The 13,348-nt window shown below is 46.1% G+C and overlaps 1 protein-coding gene across 2 annotated transcripts in view; it reads right to left on the bottom strand.

Annotated features, from left to right (window-relative positions):
* The window catches only part of MAPKBP1 (mitogen-activated protein kinase binding protein 1), a 159,168-nt gene that overhangs the window by 100,811 nt on the left and 45,009 nt on the right, over window positions 1-13,348 (bottom strand). For both annotated transcript variants that reach the window (XM_019519055.1, XM_019519056.1), the window contains exon 3: window positions 4,070-4,161. In XM_019519055.1, the coding sequence (XP_019374600.1) occupies window positions 4,070-4,161 (92 nt within the window). The remainder of the gene's footprint in view (window positions 1-4,069; window positions 4,162-13,348) is intronic.

The following is a 13,348-nucleotide window of genomic DNA, read 5'->3' as shown; positions in this document are numbered from 1 at the left end:
GGGGGGGGGGGGCAGGGGGGAGAGGGCTGTTTGTATATTGTATGGGGGAGTAGGAGGATGTATGTGGGGTATGGGTATGGTACGGTGGGGGGGATATGGGAGGGGTGTAGATGTACTGTGGATGGGTGTGGTTGCAGTGTGGGGTATGTGGGAAAGTGTTGGGTGTGTGTGTGGACATGGTGAGGGGTGGGGTAATGTGAGGTGTGTTTAGGTATGGTGGGGTATAGAACAGTTTTGGGTGGGTCTGGGTATGGTGGGCGGTAAGGTATGTGAGGGGGTGTGGGTGGGTTAGGTGTGCACATGTGGGGGGCTTCCCCCCTGCCCACTCTGACGTGGCTGAGCCCAGCCCCTCCACAGACACGGGGAGGGAGAGGGGGGTCAGCATTGTCTGCCTGGCTTGCAATGCACTGTAAAGGGGAGGGAAAGCAGCTGCTGCCAGCAGGCAGAAAGATAAGCCCTTGGGGGGGGGGGGGGCAAGGAGCCAAGTCTGGCACCACCAGCTCTCTCGGCCTCAGTCCCACATGTGCCCAGAGGGGCTGCAGCCAAGCCCATGCTGGCTCCTGCTTCCACCCCTCTTCCCTGTCCCGTGCCTGGCCAACAGGGTTGTAGCCAAGCCCGCACTAGCTCCTGCTACTGCTCCCACTCCCCCTGCTTGTGTGGCGGGACCGCACCAAGCCCAGGCTGGCTTTTGCTGCTGCTTCCACCCCACCTGCCTGCCCAGCAGGGCTTTGTGAGCAATCGAGCTCCTTCACACCCCTGTCCCTTCCATCCACGTGTTCCCCCACCCAGCCTTGCACAAGCAGGACCAAAGCAAACTGCAAGCAGAGCCTGCCCCCACCCTGCTCCCCTTGCTTGCACTGAAGCAGGGACAGGAGAAGGATTTGCTGGAGGCCAGGGGAGCCTAGCAGTTCCCTGGGCAGCTGCAGCAACAGCAGCTCTGCCAGAAAACTGCCTGCTGGACGGGGCTGGGGCCCTCCAGTGGGGGAGGCCAGGAGCTCAGCACATGCTGCCCCAGGCGGGAGCAGGAGGGATTCAACCCCATTCAGAGTGCAGCAGGGGCAGCCACTGCCAGGCCAAATGTAGTTAATCAATGGGTGTCCACCTGCAGGCCGGATCCAATCAGCTGGTGGGCCAGATCTGGCCCATGGGCCATATCTTGCCCACCCCTGCCCCACTTTCTTCCCTCCACTCAAATTCTTCTCATCAAAGTCTAAAGGCCCATTCTTTCACAGCCCCACTGCCTTTGGTGATGTCAGTCATACCCTCCAGGGAATGTTTTCCTCCCCTGGCTGATCCCATGCAGCTCAGCTTCTCTTCCTACCTCCCAACTATCTTCTTTCACTTTCTCCTTAGTGGCCCAACCTTATTCCACTTCACAGCAGTCCTACACACACAGGCATCTACCCTTCCCTCTTCCTTTTAACCTATTCTTCAGCTGCTTTCATCTACAATATGAAATCCTAGAATCAATGACAAAGGTCCACAGACTACCATAAGGGTAATATTTCCACTCAAGGCTTCTACTGTCCTCTCTAAACTACAGACTCAAATCCACCTTTCCACTCAAATTCTCTCTCTCTACCCAACGCATGTCCTCTCTCCCAAGTTCCTTTCCTGGATTTTTCACCATCAACCTCCACTCTCAAACCATCTCTGCTCTCCCTATTCCATTTTCTCTTAACAGCTGAACCCCAGTCACTCAGTCAATTACTATGGACAGCGGCTCCATTCATTGCCATGTTCTATATGTAAATTTCCAGTCCTCGAAATCTGGAAACTGCCAAGGGTGCAGAGAAAGTGTCTAGTATTACTATTAGAATACAGACATGCTCTTCACAAGGCAAAAGGACTGAAATGCAGTGTTGCTTTCATAAGATTGCCAGCTCCTTCTGGGATGACTGTCTATCACTAAGCTAAACTTTTTTTCCCCCCCCAAGTTCCAAGTCTACATCCCATTAACTGATACTAAGCATCTCTTATGAAAGGGCACAGCCAATGGTTAAAGGGAAGGGCAAAGATTCTGACTTGTTTAAACAAATCCATGTTAAATTAGACTGCCCAGATTTGCGTGTTCTCTCTGACACGACAGACTTTGAAGCTCTACCATTCAAGAGATGCATGTAGGCTGAACTAGTAGGAAATGAAACCTAACAACAAGCAACAGAACAGACAGACTCCAGCAAACTTCCCCAGACCGCAACCCAAAGGTAGCTTGAGGACTCACCAAAATGGAAAGGTAAGAAGATCACTGACCACAAAACAAAACACCACCAAGCAAGCATAAGGTTGAAGCACTGAACATCGACAAACACGAATAGCATGTATTCACAACTAAAGTGATAATTTGAAGGCAGTGGTTCTCAAACTTCTTAGTCTCAGGGCCCCCCTGCGTAACTTTTCAGAATTTCACAGCACCCCAACTGAAAGATCTAAATCTACAGAGATGGATCTAAATTCAGAAATGAAAAAGAGGGGATCTTGAAGCTAAAAAAGTTGAGAATCACTGATCCAGATAGTACCACTTAAAGGTGACTTCACTCACCCTGCTGTGCCCTGCTCTTTCTAAGTCTTCCTCCTTCCACCCCCGGTCTGTACCTCAGTGGGAAAGGGCACCTCCCACTGCTGAGGCTGCTCCTGCAGGGTCTCACATTCCAGCAGCCACTCCCACACCCCGCTTGCTGGTGCCAGGAGCACAGTTAGTAGTAGAAGGGACAAGGCTGACTGCAAAGCATAGTCCTGCCTGTGTGTCCTCCCACCCACTCACAGCACAGCATGCTGCTGGGAGAATGGGGAGGGGGGCAACACAGGGGATGCCTAGGGGCAGGGAAAGGCAGTGGTGGCAGTCCCCAGAGGAGCAGCTGCAGGCACCACCAAATTAGCTGGGGCAGGTTCAGGGTGCTAGACAGGAGGAGAGCTCTTACCTCCTCACACAAAGGAATCTCACAGCACACTGCCACCACTCACCCTTTAAGAATCACTGTGATTTAAGGCCTCCTTGCCTATCATAAGCCCACCACCATGTTTCTAGCTACTCTGATCTGCAGGAGCCAACCAAGCAGCTGGCTACCAAAGAGAACTAGCTGGGGAATTCAGAAGGGATGTTGATATCCACATACAAACTGCATTAATGCAGGATACCTGCAAGCAGGTTAGTGTGTGTACAAATGTCTAGGATGAATACCAAAACAGAAGCTAATATTTCAAAGACACAGATTCAGAAACTCCAGCTTTGCTGTGATACATCACCATTTCAGCAGAGTAACATTAAGCATTCTGTGGTTCCCTATCACAGCCTTCTGGAAGCAGTGTGTTTTCCTGTCACATGTAGGGGATCTAAGCCTAGTCTCTCCCCCCAGGGATGGGATAGATATACTGGCAAATCGTTCAATTACTGGGTCCAGAGGAAGTATACAATACAATATTACTCGAGTAACCTACTGTGGCCCATCCTTCACAGCAGTGTCCATGGACTCCTAAACATGCTTTCTTCCATATCTGAGTATTTTCTGAGGGCAGAAAGAAAAGCATAGAAGTGGGAACAAAGGAGGAGTTAAGGTACTGTGTGGTACTGGACACTGACACAAGCGGTCAGCATAGTCCAATATATTTCTCTCTATTGGTGGGCGAAGAGCAAAATTGCCGACAAGATGCCAAATATATACAAGAGGGGTTTTATGCTGTAGTTGTCATCATCGCAGAGACAGCATCATCTGCTCCATTAGGAACCCTCAAGGTTGAACATCATGTTGAGTTATGTGCGAGTTTGCCATACTAGAGAATCTAATTAGAAACGCAAGATATTTAACACTTAGCTGAAAGCAGACAGAGGAAGGAAGAGCTACAAAGAAGCTCATTAAGAATGACAGGTAAATGAAATCCTTCTACTCATCAATTAAAGTGACACTGCCTAGAGCTGCTGTCACCCCCACAAGTGAGTTAAGAGACTGCTCAGTGCAAATTAGCCACCTCCCCACGAAAGACTGTACTGAATATAGAGAGTATCTTTATATTGCTATATCAGCCAAGGTTAAGCTCAGCCCTCATTTAATAAATGTGCTCAATAACTCACCCTGCTGGATACGCGACAAGACCAGTTTTGGGGTCACAGGCTAACCCTCTGCCTCCTGACACGGTGATTCCCAACACTTTCTCCAAGGTCACCTAATACAAAAGGAAAAAAAAAAGTCACGAAGCATCATAAGCTGCAGTCAAAGATAGACGCGTACATGGCTTATCACAGCACTGAGAAAGGCAAGAGATCAACAAGAACCCCCGTCACTCATGTGACAGCCAATGGAGCAGGCTGCCACCCCTGAGCATCCAGAGGGAGCCTGAAGCTAGAAGAGCAGGGGTCACAAACCCAAACATGATCAGTCCAGTCAGGCAGCTGCTGCTTGAAATGTCTGAATTTTTCCAGACAATGAGCTCAGCTTTAAAAAGACAGAACTGGCAAAAGCTACTTGGAGGATGCAAGAACCCATCATCAGGCCTTCATTCCTTTATAGTGAACTGGGAGTAATCTGTAATCACTCTCATGTGTCTTTGCTTTTCCAAACTGCTGCTAGCAATAAACCCAAAACAGGCAAAGGAAGGATCTTTCTGCAAGGCCTGTAGACTAGCTGTTCCAGCAGTTCCTAATAATACTTTAAAGCTTTGGGATTCCCAGAGGCTCTGCTTGTACCTGAGGCTCAGGCAATCCACACAACCAACCTATGGCATGGATTACACAGTACAGAATCCAAGATCCTGCTAGCTTTTTCCTACCTTAACTGTTAGACCAATATTTCAAGTGTTTTCAGGTTGGCAACCCCTTTCCTCAAAGTCAAACTTCCCAAAGCTCTTACAATTTTTATTCTGACTTTTAAAGTAAATATAGCAATGATAAGATGACATAATATAACGACCAATCTATATGACCTCATAGACTTGGAAGGATTCTGTCACCCTGAAGTTACTTTGGAAATCTTGTCTCCTTCATTTAAAGTGCAAAAAGTGTTTAATGTTTTACAACCCACTTCACCCCAAGTGACTTTCCTGACCCATGCCCCTTCAGAGGTCACAAAGCACACACTGAGAACTACTGCAGGAGACCATCCAACCTACAAAAACAAAAGGCCAAATGTTCTTGGTTTTTTTTAAGGAAACGTAATGCTTGTCAAAGAAAACTGATGCCAGATTAAAAGGCTAGGCTCTTAGTCAAATGGCATGAGACATTCTAGGAAACCATGCCCCTAAACTTCAGCCTATGTTCAGCCCTTGGGATCTCCTGATTAAGGCACAAAACCATTTCCTCTTTCCTTTGTATAGTTTGTGCAGTATGGTTTTAGTTATTACATGTTGCATGCATGTGCCTTCTCCAGCACCACAATCTCTGCCAACTCATATTTTTATTGGGTCACGTTGTCTTCTGGTTTTAATTACCATAGTTCTAGTTATATTTTGTTACACATTCATAAGCCTTCAGGCATAGGCACTGCATACGAGGATATTACCATAATTATTACTATTATCATTAATGGATGTCTTGGAGACCAACATCTTGTGTTTATGCAAACAACTTGGGACAAAAGGCAGAGATGGGACAGGCCTTACCACAGATCCAAAAGAATCCTCTCTAGCATGAAAAAATGTGGTCTCCATCTGCTTGGTTCACTGCTCAGGTAGCTAAAGAGTATGCCAGGAGTAGCAGTGTGTTTTGGGATGCAACTGTCTCCCGTTAGGAGTCAGGCCAAGACACATCCCCTACCCTGAAACAGGCAGAAGTTCAAACATTTCTGCCTTGTATTGGCTCCAGACCGGTGACATGAAGGTTAGAAGACTTCATATATCCCAGTCTCTGGAGACACTCCATCCTCATTCTTTTTCCTTTAACAACATAGCCCAGAAGTCTTAAGCCAGTATGAGGGAACATAAAATTGTCCCTTTCCTCTTGCATAATGAATCTCTTTGGAAATGTGGTTTCTACAAAACTGCATCCAATATTTTTGTTTGTTTTTTTTAATATGAGAGCATGCTATTAAAAATGCATCTATAGACCCACTAGCAAAGTGGGGAAATAGCTTTGTTTCAATTCAGTATTCCCTTTAAAAAAAAGGGAAAAGAAAAAACTTGTATTCTGACCAGGATTGTTACAGCTACTTCAAAGCATTTAAACAACTTACTATTAAAAAGTAATTATAAATGGACATAATCACACACACACACTCAGTCAGTAGGTAGTTCAGACAAAGATATGGCTTAGTCCTTGGGTTCATGACAGCGTTTTTCTAGCACTGAACATCTCTGGCTGTCAGCAAATGATATGCTCCGCTTCACCTCCACCTTTACAGAGAGGCAATTACTGCTGAAGGTATTGTTGGTGTTTTTACCCTCATGGTTTGATCTAGTGCTACTAAAAGAATATTCCCATGAAGAATTCTCTCAATTTTCAAAGACTCAAAACTGAACTATACATAGATATACATACATATATATATACACACACACACACATACACACACACACACACACACACACTAGCTGAAACTCACAAAACATTTACAATCAAATTTTTATTACACAAGTATTTCTTTAAATACAGAATTTTTAGTTATCCTTTGACCAAATACTTTAATGGAATCAAAACTTCTCACCCTCAAAAAGGCTGCAGAAAGCTGTCCATGTGTAAACACTGGCTTAGGAATATAAATACATATTTTATCAAAAGTCTGACCTTGTGACTTGTTTATAGTCATAGAATAAGGGGGCCCTTGTACACATGACTAAGGGGCCTTGTACACATGAAGAAGTTGCTCCTTTTAGGAATGTAATTGCCCATTTTAACAATTTAGTTGCATAAAAGTGTACACATTTGGCAGCATGTTTTAATTAAAATTTCATAACAGTGTACACACTCAGCGGTATATTTTGATTTAAATGACTTTATGTAGCAAACTAAAACACATCCTATGTATTTGAGTTCGTTACATAAATTACAGTGATAGCCCTCACATGTACAAGGGCCCTATCTGGAGAAGGGGGTGGGGACAGTGCACAGGGCTCTGGAAACCCAGGCGTGCTTGGGGAAGCTCAGGCTTGGCAGGCTTTCTGCATCCTGTGCACTGTCCCCGCTGCCTTCTCTGGCTGCCAGCACACCCACTGTCCTCCTGCCCCCTTCCCAGGGCAGCCAGCCCGTTCTCAGGGGGTCCCAGGTGGCAGGAAGGCGGCAGGACAGTGTACAGGGTGCTGGAAGCCTGCCAAGCCTGAGCTTCCAGCGCCCCATGCACCATTGGATCTGGCGGGTGCTGCCAGTGACCTGGGGCTGCACCCGCGCAGCTAGCACCCCACCCAGGCCACCCCAAGGGGCACCACCACCGCAAAGAGAAGCTATAGGCCCCTCTGCAGCTCAGGGGTTGCACAACCCGGTGGCAGCTCGTGCAGGCAGACTCTGCTGAGGAAAAAAAAACAAAAACAGAGAAGTGGGGAGGGGCCTGATTTTTTTTTTTTCTCCCAGAGCCTGCCTGCATCTCCCGCAGCTGGGGAGAGAGCTGCCAGAGGGTCACGCATCCCCTGAGCTGCAGGGGACCCTGATGCTTCCCCCCACAGTGGCGGTACCCCCCGGGCAGCACCCACCTGCTGGCACTGTGCCCAGGCGGTCCCTGGGGGCACCACCACTGCAGACAGAAGCACCGGGACCCCCTGCAGCTCAGGGCCCACCAGCAGCTCACCCCCCTGCCCACGGGAGAGGCAGTCAGACTCCAGAGCCAGGGAGAAAAAGAAAAAAAAAAGAAGGATCAGGCTCCTGACTGCTTCCTCCCCTCTCCAGTGGGGCCTGCCTGCTCCACGGCAGGGGCCCCTGGTGCTTCACTCTAGCTCTGACTTGCCTACATATCTGTCTGAGATGCCTCAGGATCTTCTATAATAACAACACACTTATTCTGTCTGTCCAGAGCATTCCAGCTGGTTGTTTCAGTAAGCATTGTGATTGGCTCCTAATACAACCAGAGTGCTCTGGATAGACAGAATAAGCCTATTATTATTATTATAGATATATACATATAAAGTTTCTTCTCCCCCTGCCCCTTTTTTCAGATCCAAAGCTGCTCACACAGACAATGCTGTCCCACTTTTGAGACTAGGACTTGGAGTCCTGCCTTGCCGTAGGATCTCGCTGAACAACCACAGGCTCAGATTCTGCTCAGCCATAACTATTCTTCTTCAGAACTGCTTACTGTATCTATGAGATTGTGTTTGTTTAATGAGATCCTACAGCAAGGGTAGGATGGCACTGTGCCCAAACCAAAAAAGGAAGCCAACAAGCACTTGTCTATGAATCCTAATCTGATATGAATGGGAGAGCATAGCAAACATTAAGACAGAAGAGCCCCAGGGCCTAGTCAGTTTGCATGAAGGACTGGAAGCATGGTCTCTATTTTACTAATTGATCAAGTTAATATCCCTTTTTATACCCACAGTCAGCCTTCAGACACACAGATACCTGCTTGTACTTTCTTATCAGGTAACTGGATATTTAACTGCCATCATCTGAGCATGCAAATAATTGCTAAGATCAAGTCTACCATTAAATGTGCCCCCAAATTACCACTGCAGAAAGGAGGCTGGATTTTAGGATATTCCACATTCATTATTTCATGCCTTGTATTATATTTATAATCCTTGAGATCCTTGGATGAAAGTGCCAAAGTGCTTGACCAGCGTTATTGAACATTGCCGTACATTGTGGACAACATCACCAAAACTCTTACAGAGTTCAGGTCACATTACACCCATGTTACATATCACTACTCTCTTTGTGTCCCTGAGGCCAACGCTTTCAAACTAATGTTCCTAAAACAAGGCACTTAACTTTAAGTCCACATTCAGACATCTAAGCAGGCCAAACTTCACAGGTACCAAATTTCTCTCCCTTGCAAGGAGTTGTAGTTGCACTTCTATTGAATCACTGGGCCCTAAGGTTGCTTAGTTATTCCAGCAAGGTCACACTATGAAGACCAACACAGCACCTGGCTCAATGCTGACATGGTAACATTACAAGGAAGTTCAAGTTGTGAGAACCTACTGACACTGACAGATCAACACAAAAAGGAAGATCCCATTACTGTGCTTTCATAGCCAATACTCTCACCACACTGCTGCAAACAGCCATAGATTTCCTGGCTCCCTGCACTAGAAGGCAGACACATTGCAAAAAGCATCACACCCTAGAAAGGCACACAGCTGCATGACCAAGTGATGTCAAAAGTTCTCTCCAGAATTTTTTTCTCTGGGTTACTACTGAATTACTGATAAACACTTGTTTTACTGGCACTCAGTCAGCTGCCCTGAACAGGAAGAGCAACCAAAAACAAGAAGTGACACCCGCTGCTCCCAGCTCCCTCAGAAAGAAACTTTACCACTGGTTCAGATTCTCTCTGATATTTAGAGAAGTTGAACACCACCAGCCACTGGCAACTGTTTCTTTATTTGAGAGGTAGGACAAAAGTAACTGGTGAGCATCACCTAGACCTCCCTGCTCCCCATACACATATATCAACCTCATTCCACATGGGATCCTGTTCCTCTATGCGAGAGCAGCCTGGAAGAGTCTCACAACACTCCCTCTTGGTCCATTTAATGTAGCAATATCTATGGTTAGAGACATGGGAGCCATACATTATGCCCTGGTTTGTATGGACAGCATCAGCCCTTGGCAGAGAATCATGCTACACCCCTCCAAATATATAAAGTGTTTCTCCAATGCAATAAATAATGCTATGAAGATGGGCCCCAAAGGAAGCAATCAAGCCAATGTGATAGTACAGTACAATTTGGGTTAGCAATATTGAGTTGGGGGTGAGAACCATGGCAGCCAAGCCATGCTACTAAACCCCTGCCTCCATCCTAGCCTGGTAGGAACTCTGTTACTCTTGTGCCATAGCTCACCCAACAGGAGAGATGTACAGCATGGCTTCACTGTCCAAGTTCCCTCGAAAATATAGAATTCTGGTCTACAATTAGTCAAGTGACCCATTTTTGGTAGCCAGTATTCCCATCCTAGTTTTAGCTGTAGGTTGAACAAGGACTTATATGTTTCACCAACACCAGACAGAAATACTACAGCAACACAGTAAGTTTGCCACATCTCTCATCCTAACACAAAATGAGGAATTTTCTCCCCCCTTTGCTCACACAAACATGCATGTATGCACATGTACTTGTGCACAGACTAGGCCAGAAAACTGCACTTTCTGGTTTTTGCTGCTTTCCACACCTTCCGCAGGGACAAAGGAGCTAAACATTCCCCACAAAAGTAGGCCCAAGTGCAGAAATAAAGACCTAGAGGACCTTAGAAGACAGAGAGGACCTCTCCAACATCCATGCTCTTGGAAACTGTTCCCAGGACAGGAATGTACTATACACAAGCATAACTACAGCACCACAACCACCAATTCCCACAGCTACAGCAACCAGGTACTTTCAGCAGACTGTAGCTTGGGACGGCCATTCCTGACAAGGACAGTACCCATCCTACATTTTAATCCTGCCTGGAGAGCAATCAAGAGTTCTCCCATCTGCAGCCTGACATCAGTAAGAACTACAACAGCTCTAAGGCCTTGTCCAACTTAGAAGGTTACCCAAATGATTACTCCAGAATAATTCTCCAGTAGTTATTTCAGCTTACCCCCATGTGAATGCTTATTCTGGAAAACGAACTTCCACATACGAATCTGTCCTGAGAAAAATACTCTATCTGGAATGACTACTTTGAGAAATTTCCCAAGCAAGACAAGATCTTGCGTAAAAAAACAAAAAATCCTTCTGTAGGCCAAAGGGTATAATGCAGTCAACATTCATCCAGACAACATCTATCACTGGTGATATCTCATTCACTTGCATAAGGCATTCCCCTTTATTTGCTTACATTAGCGTTCCCCTTCATTTTTCCCTCCTGAATGTTGGTAGATTTATTAATGTATAGGCAAAGGCACAGTCCTGTGAGAGAAGGCAGCCCAGAAAGCCCATTGTGGTTAGTGACCAGGGAAGGAGTTTGGTCACTGCATTTTGAAGAGACTAGATCATCTTCAATAACACCACTGTAGTTATCAAATAACCAGGTACAGATTTTGTCTGAAGAACCACTATGTAATAATGTCTTCTTCTTTCTTAAAAAATGCTTTTAAAAGGACAGATGATAAGTGCTGCTGTACCCTCAGCCGTGCAGAAGCCCCAGTAGTGCAGGAAGCTCCAAGGAGGAGGGCGCTATTTCATGAGACTTTCAGTTCTGCTGGCTGTCCCTTGCATTCTCTCGCCGTGGGTTCAGAAACTCTTGAAAGTTCTGAAATTTAATTTTGGGTGCACCAACACAAATCTGGGGCTTTACAGTGCCTCCAAACTTAAGTCAGAGGTTTTGTAACATGGATAGCAGATGAGAAATCAAGACTAAAACTTGGGTGAGAGCCAATTAACTGTGCAGAGCAGACATACCCATTGTAATAAATCAAAGGTCATGCTATTGCACACTGAGGTCTAAATACAAAGATATATCTTTGTCATGTGTTAACAGTGTCAGCACATAAGGATATACAGGCAAGAACAGGCTGAGATTCTGGAGAAAAGCTAAACCCAAATGGGGAGTATCAAATGTTAAAATTAACCCCATTATCAGGAAAACACCTCTTCCACTGCCTTCCAGCCCACCCGCAGAAAAAGTGCACCGACTGCCATAAGCATGTTTAACTATCAGGGTCCAGGGCACATGACACAGGCTGTAATCTACTGTCTGAACACACAGTCTGATTTGTTACTGCTGCAAAATAACAAAAACTCAAAGCATAACATTTAGCTCCGCTGTGCTTTGTTTGGCACATGAAACACAGAACGCTAATTGCAGTACACTGTTTTACTTAAAGGGCTGTCAGCATTTTCACTGTAAAGCTCTCATTTCTAGGGTTTATAGCACAGCTGTGAAGCATTCACTTCAGGCTGAAGCATAAGTTGGAAGATTTGGCCTTGGAACAGTTTCTTCTGTTAGTTTGGATTTGTTTTATTTAGGCTTCGGGTTTTGTTTTTGACATGAAAGTTTTGCTTTGGTGGGGGGAAGAATTAACTGGGGAGCTATTTCAGAGATAACAGAGTACAAAACAAACAAACATCACTATTCTAATTGACTGCCTCCTATTCCAATCCCCTTTTTGATGTTTTCTAATTTAAACAGCTTCAAAGTGTGTCTGTGCATGTGCACACATAAGCATGAGAACACATGTGTACATACACAGTTTATAAAGTTAAAGGCTTTTGTGTCTTCTCCCTCATCTATGATTTAACCTGTTTTTCTCCCTCTTACCTCAGTGCTAGTGAAATGAGCTGGCTTGACAGGTCTGGAGATTGACAATTTATACCCACGAAAGGAACGGCACCAGGACAAGCTCCCACACAAAGACCTTGCTGACACACTTCAGGCCTGACTCAAAGAAATCAATCTCTGCAGTCCAATTCATTACTTGGTCCTTTGTCATTTTTGCCTATTCACACCAGGGCTAAGGACAGAAGTTGCACATAAACTGGTATAAGTCATCAGAAACTGGTTTAAACCTGTAACAGAAGTTCAGTGCACATAAACCAGTTTCAAAATGGCTGAAACTGGTTTAAGATAAACCTGGTTGAATGTACTATCAGACTTAACTGATTCAGATCAAACCAGTTTTTGAAACTTCTGTCCCAGACCCCTTCTCGGTTCAAGTTCAGTCACAGTCCCCCAGCATCCCAGTATGCTTTCCAGCCCTGGGCTGGGCTGTCTGCTCTGACAGAGAAGGGTTGGGGGGGGAGAGGGAGGAAGGCAAGGACTTCCCCACCCCCCCAGGCAAATCCTGCTGGGGTCCAGAGCCAGGGAATGGGGGGGGGGGGGAGAAGAGGGGTTAAGCCCCTCTTCTCCCAAGTACAGAGCTGCCCTGCCCAACTTACTGCTGGCTGCAACTATGGACTACAGATCCCAGAGGTACCTGGAAGCTGGAGGAGGAAATGATGAGCGAGCCTGCAGAGTACTGCTGCTGAACTGCAAATCCCAGAGACCACAGAGGCAGCAGGAAGAGGAAAGGAAGCAAACACACAGCCCACGCTGGCTACGTCAGAGCTGTGCTCTAGCACCCCCAGCTTTTGGCCTGAGCCACTGCAGGTATGTGCCTGCATTTCCTGAATCAAAAGTGAAGGTCTGTCCAGTTGTTACTCAGCTTAATCTCTGCAGTTTAGATTAACCTGCAAAGGCTGAATCAATTCAGCGTCAGGCTTTTTGACTGTCTGTACTTAGCCAAGTTGTCTTAACTGGGTTCTCCATGGTCATTGACCCTCTAGGAGTTGCACAAAGGCCAAACTT

Source organism: Gavialis gangeticus, unplaced genomic scaffold (assembly GCF_001723915.1).
Source record: "Gavialis gangeticus isolate Ggan-Ray unplaced genomic scaffold, GavGan_comp1, whole genome shotgun sequence".
NCBI lineage: Eukaryota > Metazoa > Chordata > Crocodylia > Gavialidae > Gavialis > Gavialis gangeticus.
The sequence above is the reverse complement of the archived record's forward strand: the minus strand, read 5'-3'. Positions and strand labels throughout refer to the sequence as shown.